The sequence below is a fragment of the Xiphophorus hellerii genome, chromosome 15 (genome assembly GCF_003331165.1).
Source record: "Xiphophorus hellerii strain 12219 chromosome 15, Xiphophorus_hellerii-4.1, whole genome shotgun sequence".
NCBI lineage: Eukaryota > Metazoa > Chordata > Actinopteri > Cyprinodontiformes > Poeciliidae > Xiphophorus > Xiphophorus hellerii.
The window spans coordinates 11,097,352-11,117,455 of NC_045686.1; the positions used below are offsets into that span (position 1 = coordinate 11,097,352).

The 20,104-nt window shown below is 37.3% G+C and overlaps 1 protein-coding gene across 4 annotated transcripts in view; it reads right to left on the reverse strand.

Annotated features, from left to right (window-relative positions):
- The window catches only part of ryr3 (ryanodine receptor 3), a 136,668-nt gene that overhangs the window by 31,303 nt on the left and 85,261 nt on the right, over window positions 1–20,104 (reverse strand). For all 4 annotated transcript variants that reach the window (XM_032584478.1, XM_032584481.1, XM_032584480.1 and 1 more), the window contains 30 exons: window positions 19,616–19,751; window positions 18,984–19,167; window positions 17,763–17,865; window positions 17,359–17,479; window positions 16,582–16,751; window positions 15,848–16,068; window positions 14,763–14,853; window positions 14,414–14,554; window positions 12,778–12,941; window positions 12,581–12,659; window positions 12,390–12,479; window positions 9,909–10,052; window positions 9,597–9,659; window positions 9,449–9,524; window positions 9,246–9,372; window positions 8,928–9,043; window positions 8,783–8,850; window positions 8,570–8,691; window positions 7,829–7,878; window positions 7,693–7,753; window positions 7,361–7,599; window positions 6,784–6,865; window positions 5,869–5,999; window positions 5,646–5,764; window positions 4,769–4,967; window positions 4,305–4,399; window positions 2,490–2,635; window positions 1,511–1,598; window positions 1,335–1,427; window positions 1,052–1,219 (listed from right to left, as the gene is read on the reverse strand). In XM_032584478.1, coding sequence (XP_032440369.1) covers window positions 1,052–1,219; window positions 1,335–1,427; window positions 1,511–1,598; window positions 2,490–2,635; window positions 4,305–4,399; window positions 4,769–4,967; window positions 5,646–5,764; window positions 5,869–5,999; window positions 6,784–6,865; window positions 7,361–7,599; window positions 7,693–7,753; window positions 7,829–7,878; window positions 8,570–8,691; window positions 8,783–8,850; window positions 8,928–9,043; window positions 9,246–9,372; window positions 9,449–9,524; window positions 9,597–9,659; window positions 9,909–10,052; window positions 12,390–12,479; window positions 12,581–12,659; window positions 12,778–12,941; window positions 14,414–14,554; window positions 14,763–14,853; window positions 15,848–16,068; window positions 16,582–16,751; window positions 17,359–17,479; window positions 17,763–17,865; window positions 18,984–19,167; window positions 19,616–19,751 — 3,687 coding nt within the window. The remainder of the gene's footprint in view (window positions 1–1,051; window positions 1,220–1,334; window positions 1,428–1,510; window positions 1,599–2,489; window positions 2,636–4,304; window positions 4,400–4,768; window positions 4,968–5,645; window positions 5,765–5,868; window positions 6,000–6,783; window positions 6,866–7,360; window positions 7,600–7,692; window positions 7,754–7,828; window positions 7,879–8,569; window positions 8,692–8,782; window positions 8,851–8,927; window positions 9,044–9,245; window positions 9,373–9,448; window positions 9,525–9,596; window positions 9,660–9,908; window positions 10,053–12,389; window positions 12,480–12,580; window positions 12,660–12,777; window positions 12,942–14,413; window positions 14,555–14,762; window positions 14,854–15,847; window positions 16,069–16,581; window positions 16,752–17,358; window positions 17,480–17,762; window positions 17,866–18,983; window positions 19,168–19,615; window positions 19,752–20,104) is intronic.

Sequence of the window (20,104 nt, forward strand, 5' to 3'; positions counted from 1 at the left end):
TGAGGAATGCCGAACTTCTGAACTTTGTCTTTATTTTGGACTCAACTCCTAGCTTAAATACAATCATCACTCACATGAAAAACTTGGAAGTTACGCTCAAAAGTTGTACTCAAGTAAAAGTAAAAAGTAGCCATCTAAGAAATTACTTGAGTAAGAATAAAAAAGTATTTAGTAAAATAACTGAGTAACTGATCAAATTATCAATCACTTAATATTTAAAAATTACATCATCATATGGACGAAAATATAAAGTAAAGTGAAATTTTTGGGACCAAAGAAATTACAAAAAGTAAAATCAGGCAAAACTAAATTTTTCCAAATCAGTTTATTTCAATAAAAAACTTATGAAACTGTAACAAAAACTGCAGGTTTTTGGTGAATTTTTGGTTAAAACATGTTTGTTTTTCATTCAGTGGGTAGAAAATCCAGAAAGTTTACTGAAGTAAAAGTAGAAATACTTCATAATAAAATTACTCATGTAAAAGTAAAAAGTAAACATCTAAGAAATTACCCAAGATTGAAAAGTATTTAGTGAAAGTCTACTGAAGAACTGAGTAATTGATCAAATTATTGATAATTTAATATTTAAAAATAACACAGACGGACAAAAATATAAAACCAAGTGAAAAAGTTGGAATTTTAAAGACCAAAATGACAATATTTTTTATAAGTAACAACAAAAAAAATCAGGAAAAATAATTTTTTTCTTTCAATAAAAAACTTAAGAAACTTTAACAGAAACTGCAGGTGTGTGTTTGGTTTGTTCTTCATTCATTGAGTAGAAAATCCACAAATTGTACTCGAGTAAGAGTAGAGATACTTCAGAATACAATTACTCAAGTGAAAGTAAAAAGTATAGCGTAGTAAAAATACTCCTAAAAGTATTTTGTTCTTCAAAAACATAAATGTAATTGAGTAAGTGTAGTTAGTTTTGGATAGTACAATTTTTGCCGCTTTATAAATAAAAGTAACTGCTTACTAAAAGCTACAGCTGTGAGAACTGAACTTGCATTTCAAGGTTTAAAAATCAAAGCAGCGGTCCGTTGCTTACCAGGCTGTAGCGTATCTTTGCCAAAGAGATGAGCTCCTGGTCTCCCGGTGTGCACATGTTCAAGCCGATAGGCAGCAGCTTCTTGAGCGCAGCTACGATCAGAGACGTCTGAATGGAGTAATATTCACCGCGGCGGCGTTTATGTTTCCGCTCCTGGTCCCCACCAGACTGCAGACGGAAAACAGAGTTAAAACTCTACGAGTAGAACTGGTAAAATAACACATGTATTTATTCTTTTTTTTACTGTTTAAACAACCTTCTGCACTACAGTGATGAAAATTACCTTGGACATCTTGGATTTGCCCTCCCCGGTTAGGAAGCCCAGATTGTTGATCTCGTTCTGAATCACAAAGTTTTGCTCCTCACGCTTGAAGTTCTACATCAGAAGAGAAAAACAAAAGTCTGATCAGAAGCTGGAATACGAGGGGTTAACGTGGCGGCCTGAGCAGAGGGACCTACGTTGGATTTGCACCAGAGGATGAAAATCTCAGCCACCATCCTGAAGAGCTCAGTGGAGTCTGCATCTGGCTCCTTCAGCCACCTGGACCTGGAAGGGACAGAGAGATACTTTAACTATACCATCCTATGTAAACGACAGGCCTGTCATGGTGACTAATTTTATCATTATTGCAATAAATGGTAATATTGTTGTTTTGAGACCATTTTATTATAAATATATGTATAATCAGAGTTGGGTAGTAACTCCATTACAGTTACTTGAATAACTTTTTAGGAGTATTTTTACTAAAAAGTAAAATTACTTGAGTAATTTTATTATAAAGTACCCAATGAATGAAAAACAAACATGTTTTAACCAAAAATTCACCAGACACAGACACACACCTGCAGTTTTTATTAAGCTTTCACAAGTTTTATATATTTAGATTTTATTTTTTTATTACTTTTGCCATTTTGGTCCCAAAATACCAAAATTTCGGGCGTGCCGTGGTGGCGTAGTTGATAGCGCGACCCATATTTGGAGGCCTTGAGTCCTCGACGCGGCCTTTGCGGGTTCGACTCCCGGACCCGACGACATTTGCCGCATGTCTTCCCCCCTCTCCTTCCCAGTTTCCTGTCAGCCCACTGTCATATAAGGGACACTAGAGCCCACTAAAGACCCCCTGGAAGGGTAAAAAAAACCCCCCAAAAAACAACAAAATTTCCACTTATCTTATTCCATCTGATGATGTAGTTTTTAAATATTAAATGAGTATTATGAGTTTTACTTATACTTGAGTAAAAATATGTTATAATATTTCATTTTCATAAGAACTGGAAGATATTTTATATATCCAAATAAAATACGACAACCAAAAACAATAACTAATACAGAAATAAAAAACCACACACAACTGAAACCACAAATAAAATGAATTATGACGCCTCTAAACAAAATTGCACATCCAAAAGCATTAAGAGGTGAAGTCTGTAGTTGTACCTGTTGTTGTCCACGTAGCGGATGAGCATGGGGTAGAAAGCGTAGAGGTCCCTGCAGAGCACAGAGAACTCATCCAGGATGAGCAGCTCTGCTTCCTGGTTGTCTCCTTTACCGTCGGCTTTCAGCAGCTCCTCCTCAGACACAACCTGCAATCAAACAGAAATCTGCTTATTCCTGATCGCACTGTAACGCATCGCAAATCAAAATCAAATCAAATTGTATTTGTATAGCACATTTCAGCAGCAAGGCATTTCAAAGTGCTTTACATCATAACAAACACAGAAACACAAAGTCATGCAACATAATCAACAATCAAAACATTACACTAAGTCGTTAAATTCGTATTAGATTACATTTCAAATACAACTCTGAACAGGTGGGTTTTTAGTCTAGATTTAAAGGAAGTCAGTGTTTCAGCTGTTTTAGTTTTCTGGAAGTTTGTTCCAGATTTGTGGTGCATAGAAGCTGAAAGATGCTTCTCTTGCAACAGCAGATCTTTAATGTATTGTTGTGCTAAACCGTTCAATGGTTTATAATCTAGCAACAGTATTTTAAAGTCTATTCTTTGAGCTACAAGGAGCCAGTGTAGTGACTTTAAAACTGGTGTTATGTGCTCTATCTTCCTGGTTTTAGTCAGAACTCCAGCAGCAGCGTTCTGGATCAGCTGCAGCGGTTTGATTTTTTAGACAGACCTGTGAAGACGCTGTTGCAGTAATCAATGCAACTAAAGATAAACGCATGGATGAGTTTCTCTAGATTTCGCTGAGACATTAGTCCTCCTCTGATCACAAGACCATTTGGTTTCAAGACACTAAAGTTACTGAACTTAAACGAGCATTGTTTGAGGAAAAATTGATTTTATCAATCAATCTAGATTGAAGATTTAATACTTGGAAAATCAGATATTTTTTCCCACCAATGAATGCAGTGGTTGGGTTTCCATAGTTCAGAATGATGTCATCACGCCCAGAGCCGCCATCTTGTTTGAGAGACGTGTTTCACGGCTTTGAATTGGACTTTGAATTCAGGCACCAAACGAGAACATAGTCATAAAATTACAAGAATATAACTGTAATATTATCAGAATACAGTTACATTTTTTGAGAACTAGAGCACGGAAAAGTAATAAAACATTAAAATGAGAAATGTTGAGCATCTTGTGAAGTTATACTTTTGTATAAGTTCTACAACTGTGTCTATTTCAAGAAAGTATTCAAATTCAAAAATACTTTATTAATCCCAAAGGGAAATGAAGTAATTAATTCATTAAATCCTTTAATAAAGTAATTTAATTAAGTAAAAATAATTACACAAACTGAAGTGGTTACTTCAGATCATAAGAAGCTTTCTTTCTTATTAATTAAAATTTTTTCTGTTAATTTTAAGACATTCTGCTACAACTGCGTCTTTATTCTGCTAATTTTATGATGACATTCTCATAACTAAACAAAACTTCTTGTACCTGGCCTTAATACTGTTGTACAACTGATAGGAGGGATAATTGAAATAAAAAACACATTATTCAAATTTAGATTCACATTCAAAAATACTTTATTAATCCCATAGGGAAATTCAATAATATTTTAACAAATATAGTTTGTTAGAAAAGAAAGTGAGAACAAATAAATAAATAAAAATCAGAAATTGGATCTGAAATGAAAAAATCTGATATTATTTTTAAGGCATAGTGTTCATACTTCACACAACTTCAACTCTACAGAAGTGATTACTATACTTAGCAAAAATATATTTTAAGGATGTTACTGGTTTACCAAGGAAGTAAAAAACAGTTTTCGGTGCATTTATGGTTCTTACCTTCACCGTCTTTTTCTTTAGTTTTTCCATTGTGGGCAGGAAGTGGGTTCTCAACAAATCAGCTCCAGCTTTGCAGATGATTGGCTGCGAGTAAACTGGAGACCAGAATGGTGAGTTATGATTGGGAGAGACAGAAATATAACTGGAAGCAGAAAGAATCTGCAGAAGAAACTTTTTTCACCCAAAATAAGCTTTATTAGCGGTAATGTTGTTTTAGAAGGAGTGGAAACAAAACCGGCTATTTTCTAGATTTTTCTGCTTTTGTTTAATCAATCAGGCTTAAAAAGTTTTGTAAATGTATCTAACTAAAGATATTTAGGCATTTAATTACTTATAGGCTGACAATCTGTTCCATTTACTGATGCCTCCCATTACATGTAGTCAGATTTATGGAAAATACACAACTTGACTGGAGTTAAACGGCACTTTAAGTCCGGCTAAAAGGTGAAATCTTAGTGATTCACCTGCAATCCTCTTCATCCAGGGAGCGTCGTCAATGCCCAGATTGTTGTTGAGGATCTTCAGGATGTTTCCCAGAATGATGCTCAGGTGTTCAGACGTCACCATGGTGCAGCAGTCGGTGTCCGGCGGCGAGTTCTCCGGGCCTTTCTCCCACCAGTAGGACAAGTAGTTGCACAGCATGGGGAGGACGACCTCAATGACCTGCAGGAAACGGCTGGAGGTCACACTTTGACACAAAGGTCAGGTCAAATTGGCAGGAAAAGTATAACATCCAGAAATGACCAGGTTAAAGGTATAAATATGAAATACAACTCCTGCAAATTTGGCAAATAAGTAAGGAAATCTCAAATATTTTGGTACCAATTCATATATTTGTTCCGACTTTAATCTGAGAATTCTGACTTTTTTTTTAGAATTTTGAAATTAATCACAGAATTTTGAATTTAATCTCAGAATTCTGACATTAATTTCAGAATTCAAATTTTTCAATCTCAGAATTCTGACATTTTTTCTTAGAATTTTTAAATTAATCTTAGACTTTTAAATTTAATCTCAAAATTTTTAATTTAATCTCAGAATTCAAATTTTTCGATCTCAGAGGTCTGACTTCTTTTCTTGGAATTTTGAATTTAATCTCAAAATTCTGAATTTAATTTCATAAAACTGACTTTTTACTCAGAGATTTGACTGTTTCTCCAGAATTCTGACGTTTGATTTCAGAAGATTAAAGTCAAATTTCTGAGAAAAATATCTGTATTTTTTTTAGTTGCCCCAATCTTCTTCTATATGTTCCAGTGGGATCAAAAAAGATAAATAAATACAGAGTCCTAATTATACATCATTTCTCAAAAGCAGCAGCTGTTTAGATGAAAAGCGGACCTGTGGCATGTCACTGTAGCGAGCGCCGCACTCCGACACGTCGTTGACGTCCTTGAGCAGCTTGTCGAGGCGAGGCATTTCTGGACACATCTCCTCCACCGTGTCGGGCATGCTCAGGACTGCAACGCAGAAACATCCGTCACCGTGAGCGAACACAAGCGCCGCGGCCTCAGCGAGGTCGACGAACGTCAAAAGATGAGACGAGGCTCGGCTGGAAACTCACTGGCTCGCTCTCGGGGCGTCTTGGTGTTGAAAACTGAAAGTGGGTTGTGAGCGTTGAGATGAGGCTCCAGGAACGCCACCGGCATCGCTCCCACCAAGGTCGCCAGACTCTCCCCAATCGCTGGAAGATGTCTGAAAATCAGCAAATAAACTCATACAATTGATCACATGTTAGGAAATATGATGAACTGATAAGAGAAAGCATTACCTAGTGTTTGATTTACAGATTCCTATGTGTGAAGTGATGGCAAATAAGAGCTAAATTGCAAAAGTAAATATTTTATAAGCAAATTCTGAGCACAGAGCAAAAAAATTATTTATAGTAAAAGTATTTTAGTTTAGGAAAAAACGATATTTTAACTCAAGAAGTTGGGAAAAGATCTGGAAATTTTTCACTGGCTTTGGTTTGGAAAATTGTGTGGCTAAACACGTTTGTGTCCTCCAAACAAAAATAAAAACACACGACATCTGATTCGTTTCTCTTTTCCCCAAACTTGTCCAATCACAGATAATTTTTAACACATAATGGTATAATCAGTGATCAAAATCTCACATTTTCTCTCTAGTTTTCAGTTCACACAAAGCTAAATTGAACTTTCCTTCAGATTTTCTAAATGCATAAAAACTTAAAACAAAAACTGATTTGAACTCGTAGACATACCAAAACACAGATTGTGTCCTGATACACTTTTGTTTTAAGCTTCACAAAAATTTAATATTTATGACTTAATAAAAAAAAAAATTATTTTATTTCTGTTGAATTTGAGCTCTTTGTTTGCATGAAATCACTGGCTTACTGAAAAAAAAATAGCTATAGTTCTTGCAAATAAAATTAAAATTAGCCAAAGCAATATCTTTCAGGTCAGCACATGAAGAAGAACATAAATCAGTGCCATTGAAGATCTTGACCTCTCACCTCTCCACAAAGACATTCTTTCCGGTTCCCAGGAGGTAGAAACACATCAGGATTCGGTAGCAGGACAGCTGCACATCATCCACTAACGAATAAACACGGATAATAAAACATTAATAATTAAATCAGGATGAGAATCCTGGTAGGAAATGGATTAGTTTCATTTGGCTTCACTCTCTTTTATCCAAACTAAACACAACACAGTTAAACATGATTACGCCAAATATAAAAATGTGTTTTGAACATTTTGTCTGACTTGGGCTCTCTAAAATTTCACACACTGCAAAAACACAAAATCTTACCAAGTATTTTTGGCCCAGTTTCTACTGCAAATATCTTACCAAACTTAAAATAAGACAAAGTAACAAACAAGTAGCTTTTTAGCAAGATGTAGAAGCTTGTTTTAAGTAAATAATTCCTTAATATTGATAAAAAAGTAATAGTTCCATTACCAGACAAATTCAAAGTTGAATAAACTGCCAGTAGAACTGAGGTGTACTAAGACATTTGCACTAGAAATTAGGCTAAAACTACTTGGTAAGATTTAGTGTTTTTGCAGAGCTTAAGCTGCTGGGCTTACTGAGCAGGTCCACGTCAAACTCGTGCGTCCTGATGTGTTCAAACAGGGCAGTGAGGATGGGCAGCAGGGCCACAGTCACATAGTTGATGCTCTGAGTGACGCTCTTCATCTGCGCGCGTGACTGCATGAACTTCCCCAGCTTCAGCATCTCCACCAGCTTCTCCAAGTCCTCCGCCGCGCTCTCAAAGAAGGCCTTGAACCCGACTTTGACCAGCTCTGCGCCGGATTTCATCACTGTTCTGAGGGAAAGTTGGACGTTTTGATAACCGTAAGTCACATGACGAGACATTCCCAGAGCTTGGTTAGTGGAGACGGCGTGGAGGTTTGTGTACCTTGTGTCGAGTGAGTGGGACAGGATGTGAAGACAGCTCACCATGATCGCAGAGTCACTTCCTGTAACAGAAAGACATTTTTTTGTTGTCTGCTGGAACAAATTCAAACTCCAGACAGAGACAGCAGCAACCTTACCGAAGAGAGAAATCCTGTGTCTAACAAGAGCGGCCATCTTACAGAACAGGCTGGAAAAGGAGAGGAAATAAAGGTAGAACTGAAGAAAAGCTGACAGGAAAGAAAAGTGAAAGAAATTAAAGGTGACCTATTATGGTCTGTCAGATCGTATGACCTAAACGAAACCATTCTTAGAAAATGAAATTCTAGTCTGCTCCGTCCTGCCTATTTTGAGCTCCTAAATCTAAATAAACTGCTACTGACCACGCCTCCACAACTCAAAGTTTACTAAATGGCTGTAAACAGATGCGCAATTATACGACCGTATATCTTTGAAAAGCAGAAGTGGAGCCTCCTGCACAACCAACAACAAAGCAGCAAGCAGATGGTAAGTAAAAAAAAAAAAAATTCTTGTCATTGTACAGCGTTTACAGTGGTAAAACCAGCTGACCATACATGCTGGAGCTCAGCTGTGGTTGCTAGGTAACGGTTGTGACTCAACATTTATGAGGTTTTTGAAATGGCTCATTTTCCAGACACCAAAAAAGCATCAACTTATCGCCAAAAAAAACCCATCTTTGCTGTTTTCAGAATAAGTTGCGACCCAAATGGAAGAATAAAAACATTCACAAAGTAAATTTTCCATAATAGATCCCCTTTAAGGAAAGGTTTTGGGAATATATAAAACTGCCAGACAACTCAACTCCACCAGTTTAAAGGAGAAAGTAACTTAAACAGGTCGTGATTTGTTTGTGGTGATACCTGGTGACCATCTCCTTCTCCTTGTTGGAGGCGTAGCCACAGCTGCTCAGGTTCTTGTTAGGTGTGGACAGGAAGTAAAGGCAGTGGTTCTTAAATGTCTGATCAATCATTGGAAGTAAAACCTGAGGAGAATAAAAAGAAAACCTCAGTAAAAATAAAAACTTTCTAAAAAAAACATATACAAGTGGAGTAATTCCAAATCCTCATCCCAACCTTTGCAAAGAACTTGATCTCCTGGTCATGGGGGGACTTGTCAGTTTTCCCACTGGTAGCCATGGCCTCTGTAAATGGTTGAGTCAGTATTTTAGTTTCTACATCTTAGCGATTGATAATGTTAGTATTAGTGCTGCAGACGCACCAAGATGGGCGATAAACTCCTGAGCAGAGTCGATATTCTTCAACAGCCTCTTTAGGAACTTGTAGGCAAAACGTTTTTCCATGGATGACGAGTCCTGCTCCATGTCCTTCAGACCTCTGAGACCGAGAGACGAGACGCAAAGAGATCAACTCCAACCAATTCGTTTTTATTCATAACTTCAATATTCCACAAAATACACACACAAGAAAATTAAACAAATTCCTAATCTTGCTTGTTTTTGTCACTCCAAATGAATTTGAGTTGTAAATTTAGCAATTATAGAACAAAAAAATAATAATCTATTTAAAAGAGGCTCACCTTGTGATAATATAGCCACTAATCTGCAGGAACTTGAAGAGCTCTTGGGCCTTTTCTTTGTCTCTGTACTTCTCTTTAGCAGTCAAGGTATCATAGGGAACAAGCAGCGGGTGAGCCAACCCTCCTCCTGTTCGGTCAAAGACAAATAATTAAAATTTAAAAATAAATGCTTATTTTTTAGCAAAGGTTTTTAATTTCGACACCTTTACTCAGAAGTTCTGACTTCTTCTTCTTAGCCCAGATGTTGTGGTAATTTTCTGCAACCACTTCCACCATAGTCTGTGGAAATAAAAGAATAAACTTGAACAGTGGAGAGTCTTTTCCCCCAAACTAACATGAGTTGAGACCTACCTGTAACTCTCGGGACAGAGTGACATTGTGCAGGTCCATCGGAGCAGGACTGAATCCGTTAGACTGCACAAATTAAACAGAGAGGAAGCAAATAAGGCAGCAGATGCATATCCTCCTTTTTCAGACTAACCTGTTTTCAGTCAGAAACTCTACTAGACTCTACAACTCCATCTGGAATTTAAATAATCTCAGTTGTAAATAAGAAGGTTGTTGAATGCTGGATCGCAAGGAGTAGATTTGGGGAATCAACACAACAACAAAAAAAGACGACATTTTTTGCAATCTGATCGTGTCAGAATCTGAAGGAGTCACCTGAGATTCTGAAAGCTTTCTCTGTTTTTCACTCTCTCGCTGCTGGAACATGGCTTCTCCCTCCTTGGTCCTCTCAATGTTCCAGTTCATCGCCAGCATGCTCTTCAGGGACTCTTTCACAGGCCAGCGGTAAGTCTCCCTCTCCTACAAATTACACACAAAACGCTGAACTCATTGTCCTCTGTAAGACTCTACATCAGCGGTGTCAAACTAATTTTGGTTTTGGGCCAAATCCAGATCATGAATGCTCTTAAAGGGCCGGTTGTGCCAAAATGTATCGATAAAACCTGTTCACAACCTGTTAAAATGTCAATGAATTCTCAAAATTAAATATTATTATTGAACATTTTTTCAGACCCTCTAGGATTTTTTGATTCTTTTTGTGTTTTTTTGCAGTAAAATTCAAAGTGTTTGTGGTACTAAATTGGAAATATTTGCAATATTTGATCTTATTTAAGACAGTAAATGTGACTTTTTACAACTGTATGGACTATAATGTGACCGTAATATAGATCATGGACTATAATTTGACAGCAGTTAAGGCTGAGGCAGTTGCTTAGTACAAGTAAGAAAGTTTCTGACAACGTTTGAGAAAAATCTGCAATAAAATCCCAATTATAATTTTAAAAAAGTGCGGGGATTTGTTGATTTTGCATGAATTTCTACGATAACTCAAGAAACTGGAGGGACTGATTGATATAATTTGGCAGTAAACAGAAAGAAACTGCATTGATTTGATAGATAACATAATATTTAATCACACTTAGTGTTTAGGATCTAGAGGGCCACATGACTATGGCGGGCCAGATTTGGCCCAGAGGCCTAAAGTTTGACACATGTGATCTACTGTACATGTTCACTAATAAGAAAAAAATATAAGTGTCTCCCATTTTTATCTATTTGACAGAAGATTAAAGTCAGAAAGACTCAACTCTGCAAGTATTTCAGATTTATTTTCATTTGCCGAGTGCCATCAGTGTATAAATCATTTGGAGTGAAAACAATTCAAGCAACACATTCAGTTGTAAAATGAATGTTACTGATGCCACTTTGTGGCTGATCATATTTTCTGGTTGTAAACTACAATAAAAGTCGTGTTAGATGATTAATATTTCATCAAGGATGACAGAATGAAGATCAGATCAAATTCTGCTCAGGGATTTAATACCGGCTCTGTTTTTGCAGGATTTCGATTCATTTTGGTTGCTTTGACGGTGAGTTTTTGCTCGCATAATTACAATTCTCAGTAACTCTCCAGTAAAATAAAACAGAAAAGCAAATAGAAGTGTAACAACTATCATCTTAAGGGGATTCAAGTAATTTCTAAGCTTTGTGTCAATTTACTCCACCAATTTTTTCAGATCTGTGCAACCTGCTTCCATTTCTGTCAATATCCTAAACTATTTCATTTTTTTTCTCTCTGCACTTTAGTATTCTATTAAATATGTATAGAACACCAATGCAAGAATACTAGATTGTTGAGAATTAAAAAGAAAGGGTTTATTCTTCAGGAAGTGTCTATTTACTATATAATTTACTTACCGTAGTTAAATACAGAAAAGTAATGTCTTTCCAAAATAATACCCCCTTGTTCCATCTTTTTGTTTTGTTTTATTTTTGCAAATGGAAATGTAATGAGAAGGAATTTTGTATCTAATCACAGACTGAAATTGTGCTTTTGTAATCTTCTCAATACCTCAAAAATAAAGAATTTAAAAAATATATATATGTATAATATACAGATTGTAGGGAAATTTACATTCACAAATCTCCCTAAAATTTATTTGCATATATTTTTTATCACACCTTATTTCAACTGATTTCAGTTCTGAAGCATGTTTGGGTCAGTTAACTTGTATGAATTATTCCACTAGTGTATTATAAGCCTGGCGGGCCACCAGGCTTTACTTGTGCCCCCACCAGCCTAAGCAGTTCTTATTTATTAAATATTTTTTAAGTGTTTGCATTTTTTAAGACTTTACAGTTGGTGTTCAGGTATTAATCTTCCAGTCATTCGGTAACACATAATTTTCAAGTCATATCTTCAAGTTTCCTGTCAACTTTAAACACTTTTTTACTCAAAAACACGGCGAGCCGCAGGATGAATGACTGTCCCAACCACTGGGCTTAGCAAGTTTTCTGGGAGAAACCTTCAATCAGGGCAACTATTAGTTGAAACTTTGTGGGACAGAACATCATAACATAAAAGAACATGTAGTTTATTTTTATTCATTGAGAACATTAACACATAATTACCTCTTTCCTGCAATTTTGATGAAGATATCAGCTTTTTGAAACAAACAAGTTGCTCTAAAGCGCTGCAGAGCAGGAAAAATATCAGTAATCTCATAATAAATCAACAGAACTTGAGTTTTTTTATGTCATAGTTGAATTGTTCTGACTTTGCAATAAAAACAGCAGAGTAAAATCCGACGAATAAGGGAGATTCTTTGTTTTTGCAGATAGTGCAACCCTCCATACCTTCTCACTTAAAGATTTATAAGGCTTCAGCAGTGGATGGGTTTTGGTCTGCTCGTCCAAACTGTCTCCGTGTTTCCAGCCAGCCGACATCTAAAGATGCAGGTTGTCAGAGTCATTACTGTGCTTCTGAAAAACACACACTGCATGGATAAAATATGCAGAGATGTGGTACAAAAATAGGAGGTTCTGACCTTCTCTGAAGCCCACTTGTCGTGGGAATGCTCTGCATACTTATTAGCAATGTAGTCAAGTTTTTCAGGAAGGGAGATGCTGGAAAAGAGGAATGATGGCTTAAATATCTGTCATTAACCCAAAGTCAGCTGCTTTGCATGTGTTTTAAATAAATTCTTGCATAATATTGTGCACAAACACAGGTAAAATCACATACTTGGCAGTGTTGATGGGTTTTGGCTCAAAGTTTCCCTGTGCATCCACTGACTCCTGTTTCTCCACCGTCGCCCCTAAGCTGGTATCCACAAAGTCTGGAGGCAAAGCTCCAGCGATGGCACACAGGCACAACTTGGCCATTTTAAACAGTTCAGAATCATATTTCTACAACACAAACGAAAGGCTTAGGAAGTTGGTTTCTGCCTTTTTGATGGATTTGTGAATGTTGTTACATTACAGCCATAAATGTCAATGCAGAATCTAACCTGAACTGCAAAAACACAAAATCCTACCAAGTATTTTTGGTCTAGTTTCGACTGCAAATATCTTATTACACTTGAAATAAGACAAAACTAACTTACAAGCAACTTTTCAGCAAATAGAGTAGGTTTTTTTAGTCAATAATTCCAGAGGAACAAGATATTTTCCACAGATTACAAGTTATTACATCCATCCATGTTCTTACACCCTTGTCCCTAGTGGGGTCGGGAGGTGCTGGTGCCTATCTCCAGCTAACGTTCTGGGCGAGAGGCGGGGTTCACCCTGGACATTTTGCCAGTCTGTCGCAGGGTAACACAGAAACAGACAGGACAAACAACCATGCACACACGTAGGGAGAATTTAGAGAGACCAATTAACCTGACAGTCATGTTTTTGGACTGTGGAACCCGGAGAGAACCCACGCAATGCACAGGGAGAACATGCAAACTCCGTGCAGAAAGACCCCGGGCCTGGAATCAAACCCAGGACCTTCTTGCTGCAAGGCAACAGCTCTACCAACTGCTCCACTGTGCAGCCCCCTGTGCTGTGCATATAAGTTATTATATGAGACTTTTAAATACTACTTTTTCCTCAATATTAAGGAATTATCAACTTGCTGAAAAGTTAGTTGTAAGTTTGTTTTGCGTTGTTTCAATTGTACTAAGATTTGTGTGTTAATATTTGGTAAGAGTATTAGTACAATTGTAAGTAAAAGTAAAGGGATGTTTTTTAAAAGTGTGGCATGCAAATTTTCTCAGCCCCTTTTACTCTGATAGTCAAAAATAAAATCCAGTGCAACCAAATTTTATCAAAAGTCAAATAGTAAACAGAGTAATTCAATCTCAGGCTTGCAGGTTTATGTGAAGACCACAAATCCTGATTCAGAGGCACTAAACATAAATGCAAGCCACACTTTTCAGATATTTGTAAAATATGTTGACCATTCAATCTTTTCTTCCACTTTATTTTATTCACAACTTGGTGCTCATCCTCAAGATACAGTATTGACTAAATATTTTTAATCTCCTATTTATGACACGAGATAAAAGACACTGTGAACAGTTTGGAGTTAAAGTGAAAGCTGAAACAGACCCTGTCACAGACTGATAAATGATCAATCTGGGCTTTGCTTCAGCTGCACAGCTCACAGCACTTCATTATGCATTCAGTACAAAACCGTCTCTCTCAGGGAAGCAAAGAGTGTTGAGAAGGGAAATTACCATAAAACAGAGCAAAAAGAAAACACAAAAAGCCGACCAGAGCCTAATTACTGGAAGCATTTTATTTTTTGTAAAATATTGAGTTGCTCCCACTTTTTAAAAGACGCAGCAGCAAAATAAATTTATACATTTGAAGATAATAGAAAGCTATCCTACCTTCTGAGAAAGAGAGTCAAAAATTCCCCAGAAGAGTTTCTTTGTGAGAAGCAGTTCTTCCTCAGAGGCCATGCCGAAGCCGCCCATCCCAGACGGCAGGCAGTAATACTTCCAGTTCTGCTCATAATGGTTGGTCAGCAGCTGCAGAAAGATGCAAGAATCAAAACTTAATTCAGTGATGTACTATAATGAAAATAAATTAACTTGTGTACCGTGTTTTAACTCAAATTTGTAAAGATAAACAAGGCAACTAGAGAAGCATGAATGCTGGATTTTCTGGAGGAGGGCGAAGGAAATCAGGTGTAAAATATTCGATGTCGGCAAGAAGCAAACAGATGCGCTTCCTCACCCGGAGAGGCATCTTGCAGTATTCAGTGAGCAGAGGAACGTCGAAGACGAGGCGCCTGAGCAGCTGCTGCATCATGGATGGACGAAGATGCCTGCAGATAATCAGAGTTGCACATGAAAAATAAAATAAATCTCAAAGCAGACTGTGATGACAGCAATAATAACAAAAAACAGGAAGAAGAAGTCAAGTAACTACAGTGGGACTTCCTTAGATATTACATTAAATCCTAGTTTTACTTTTACAATTAATATTTGATTCCTGCAGGATGGATGGTTGCTCTTCTATGAACCGCTCACATGTACAACAGCATATTAAAGCTTTTTTAAAATACAAAAGGAGATCATTTCTGCCAAATTCTTTTTTAGGAATTTAAGTTAAAATTTCCTATCAAAAACTTATTTTTTTAGAGAGAAAATACTTCTAGATTTCTGAGTTTGGTAAGTCTAACATTTTTAACGTTTAGGAAATTTTTCAAAAAACAATTTACACTTTGTTTGGGAAATGTGTTTCAAAAGTTGGACACTTTCAAATTTTGAAACTCAAATATTTTCATGCTTTTTTTCTAGAACATTTCTGAGATTAATCTAAACATTTCTGAGTTTTCGCTGGCAATTTTTCAATTGATCAAACTCAGAAATCTCTGTTTGTTCTAAAGAAAATAAAAATAAAAAAATTCTGCAATTAACTTAAAGATTTCTGAGTTTTTTCTTGCAAATCTTTGGCTTTTCAAAGTTAGAAATTTCCACGTTTTTTCTAGGATATTTCTTAAATTAATCTCAAAATTTCAGATTTTTTCTTGCAAATGTAGCTAATTTGCCAAACTTTTGACCTGTTATAGCTCAGAAATTTCCTTTTTTATCGAGAAAATATCTGAAATCAACCTAAAGATTTCTGAGTTTTTTCTCACAAATTTTCAGCTTTTAGAACTCAAAAATTTCCTCATTTTTTCTAGAAATTCTTTGGGGTTTTGGTGTAAATTTGCTCCCTTTTTTAATGTAATACAGCATCATACACATGAGTCTTCAGATAAAAGTCCTGTAAATCTATTTCTCTCTGTTTTTGGGCCAAACCAAGTGAGCGCGTACTTGCAGATGGCCAGCAGACACTCCTCGATGGCGTCCCGCTGGGCTTTCGTGAGCGAGCGACCTTTGGACAGCCGATAGATGGTCTCCAGCGTGGAGTCGACCAAATGCGCGTAGTGCTCCGTGTTGCCGAACAGAGAGGCGCAGCGGGTTAGCAGAGGAAGCAGAGCCGAACCGATGTAGCGATTCATGGCCAGCGCCGTCTCCGTGGTGCTCAGTGCTTCCTGTGGGACGGAGAACCAACATGCGGTCCAGTTTTCACACAGAGATGAACTGAAAAAGTGTTTTTATACCTGGTGCCTCATTTCAGAAAGGAAAGCAGAAGTTTTCTGAATAAAACTGAAGCTTAAAAGTGAAAAGGTCAAAAATGACTGAAAGTATTTCCAGATATTTTTAATACAAATTAATTTATTGTGGTGATGCAGCTGAATTAGTTTATTGTTTGTTAGCAAATTGCAGCACTTTTTGGCTTATGATTAAAAAAAACAAAAACACAAATGAGACACAAATAAATCTGGAACACTGAACATTTTCAGACAAAAAATTCCCATGGTGCTCACACCTGCATATGATTAGATAAAAGTGGTGCCTTGTGACAGCTTGAAATTATGATATTACACTAAGAAATCGGATGTCAGAGACGCTTTTGAGAAGCTTTTTCTTCCCTTCAAGTGGCTTAAAGGTGTAGTTATTCTAGGTTAGAGTTGTGAATTAGACGAAGGTTCTTTTGGACTCACCGTGTCCAGAGACGCCGAGGCTTTGAGGTCCGGCAGGAACCCGACTTCCAGCATCTGCAGCAGGAAACTCTGGTCCTCAATGCCGTAAACTCTGTCCAGGAAAAGCACCATGGGGGCCTTGTGGTCCGGGCAGAAGCAGGCCGACATGTCAGGTTCTGTCACGGATCCGTCTGCAGGCCAGATTAAACAACTCAGATTAAGCACCGCATCTAATATTTTAAATTTCAAAGTGTATTTTAGAAAGCTACAAAAGACTTTATGATGAGGGTAAGAGGACAAAATTAACTGAAAGTAAAAAGTTAATAGTTTAAAATAATCCCAAATGATGTACATGCCACAATAAAAATGGGGAAAATAAAAAAGTAGCAGTGCAGATATTTCAGAATTTATTGCTTCTGCCACGTTTGTACATAATAATTTAGGTAAAATTATGCATTCAGATTGCTACAGAAAAAGGAAAACTGTTGTTTCTTTAGCAGCAAAGGCTAAAAAAGCCCAAAAAGTTGATGGATGTTTACATAATATAATTTAAAAAGACTCTTTGGGATTCTTAGATGGAAAATTGATCAAATTATTTTAGTTTCCATTGGAATATTCCATTTTCTGAGATGTGATCTGTGCATAAAAAAGCAACAAGCTGGATTATGAGAACTAAAAAATGATTATAACTTTAAAGCTTCTGACTTAAATAAAAACTAAACACCATTTCCTGCTACAGTCGAAAGCTTTTTATTCTCACATCTCCAGAAATAACTCCAGCCACTAAAATGTGCTGACCTTTATTAATCACAGGCATCTTGAGGGGGATGCTGATGATGCCCACCAGGTCTGACGTGGGAACCAGAGAGCGCAGGATGGCTCTGATACGCAATGCTTCACCTTTCCCTGCATTGATAAGCTGCAAAGGGAGGACATACACTGAAGACTGGATCAAATTTAATTATGAAATACTAAGTAAAATCTATGTTAATTAGATACAGGTACCTGAATTCCAGACTATTCAGCTTTCCTTCTCTTTTTGCTGATTTTTTGTTTTCAAAGTCAGTCATGAATGGAAATATCTCCAGTAAACAGACTTGGAGCTTTTGTGAAAAATGTGCCGGAATTGATTTATAATCAATTATTTACTAGCTAGCCATTAACCGAGGCGTGAGTGTAATTTAACCAACAGTTTTCCTCACATGCATCTCTGGAGCGCAGCGTCCCAGCAGGTCGATGAGGGCGGAGTAGAAGGACATGATGGCGTTGCCCATGTGGATAACTTCTCCTTCCTCTTCACCAGACCTGGAGCACAAAAACAGGAACCTGGGATCAACCTGCTTCTTTTTGCAGTTTTCTTGGTGTATAACTGCGTTTTGAGCTCCTTCCTGCCCACTGCATTGTATATTTCACTGATTGTAGTTCCAAAATGCCTGGCTTCACCTCAGGCATTAATTACATTCAGCATTAAAGCTCCACTGTGTTTCAGCTTCTGCATAACAATGTGAAAAGCAGCTGCAACACAATAAACTCATAATTAAAAACAAAGACTTGGCCTATAAAACAGATCCAGCCTTGATTCCTTTGAAAAACTCAATGAAGAACATCTGAGCCTCTGATTTCCTTTGGGGTTTTTTAAACAATCTAATGAAGTCGATGTAATTGATCAAGGGTGGAATGAGAGCAGCATCTCTCTTTTGAGCAAAATAAAAGCTTCTCAACATTTTTTTTTTTCAAAGCTTCACTCAGGAATGATTTCTAACCTTTAAAGGTGACATTTTATGCTTCCGTGAACAGGATATGTTTATGTGCAATACAAAATGTATTCATAGCACTTTTTTTGCACAAAATCATTCTTAGATAGTAAGATTTAAGTCTGCTTAGTTCTGCATATTTCCCAGACTGAGCTGTTTTAGGATTTAAATGGTGTCACTTTAAATCCAAATTTAAAGTGTCAACATTTACATTTGCACAAATAAATGGCTCCAAACAGGTGTGCAATTACACAATCGTGCATCTTTGAAAAGCAGAAGTAGAGCCTCCTGCACAACCTACAAGAATGCAGCAAGACGTTTCTGAATATTAAATCAACAACAAAACACTTGTCTTTTCCAGCAGCCGTTGTACAGCGCATACAGTGATAAAACCAGCTGACCAAATGTGCTGGAACTCAGCTGGGTTTGCTAGGTAACAACACAGAGCATGTGAGGCTCATTTTCCAGATACCAAAAAAACACTAACTTATTGCCAAAACAATGGCTGGGTGTTTCTTTTAAGAGCTTGAGTTGTTTTTAGAAGCAATAGAGACCCAGATGGAAACATAAAAACGTGAATTTTGCAGTGTAGGTTCCCTTTTATATAAGATTTTGACTAAATCTGGTTTACAAGCTAGAAGGAGCCAGTGAAACTGGAGACATTTCTACCCCATGGTGGCTCCAGCCGGGCTCTTGGGCAGGTCCAGAGCGGGATCCTCAGAGATCTTGATGGCCTCCTTCATCGCAGCCAGTAGACCCTGTCCCCCCTCGCCTCTCAGGGCGGGGCCGAAGCACTCGGGACGTCGGATCAGCAGCTTCACCACCACGTTAGCATTTTCCTCCACGCTCTCACCTACAGCCAGAAGGAGCTCCACATTAATCTTCCGCGCACATTAACGATTCATATCACGCACAAAAGGAATGGACGGAGTCAGCTGGAGCACAGTTATTACTGGGAGTGTTGAAAAAGCTGACCAACATTTTTACTTCTTAGTCCTGGCTACTCAGCAGCAGCTTGGCAGCCTTTCCTGGCAGATTTCTTTTAGTCACAGCATATCCTGTTCTCATTTCTATCAACATAATGCATTTTTCTATGGATCTCTGTGCACAGTTCACATTTACCTACATAATCTATTCTATATGATCCCTTTTTAAACACAACCGTGACTTTTCTTAGCTACACAATTCAATTTCAAGGTAATCACTCCCTGATTGTCGGAGCTGCACTATTTAATTCACTGAAAGATTATCTCTGAGGAAATATTTGATATGAAAGTCAATGTGAAAGTAGACCGACGTACCATTGCAGAAGACGACAAATCTCAGAAATGAGAGGTAGCGCTCTCCCTCTATGGGGTTCCAGCCCAGGTCCGGGTAACCCTTGGCAACCAGTATGGCACAGCTCTGCAGGCCACATCCTGCCAGGTACGTCACCACCTGAACACACACACGTCTGGGTAAGACTCCTGGGCGTTTAGGCAAAGTTCTGTCATTTTACAACTAAATGTGTGAAAATATGGATTCTAATCCCAAAATTATATCCAAAAGGGAAACATTTGTCCTGAACCAATAATTTTTTTGTGCTCATTTCATCAACTGAAGCATTTTTACATAGATTTATGTATTTTTAGGCAAAACATGACTAGAGCAAACTGAATTACGCTATCAAAAATCACACTATTTGCATTATGCAGGTTAAAAACAGTCAGCAGGAGGAAAAATAAATAAATAGCAGCTTGGTTTTGTTCACCAACATCACGGATGTTTTTGGAGAGCTTCAGGGTATTAAG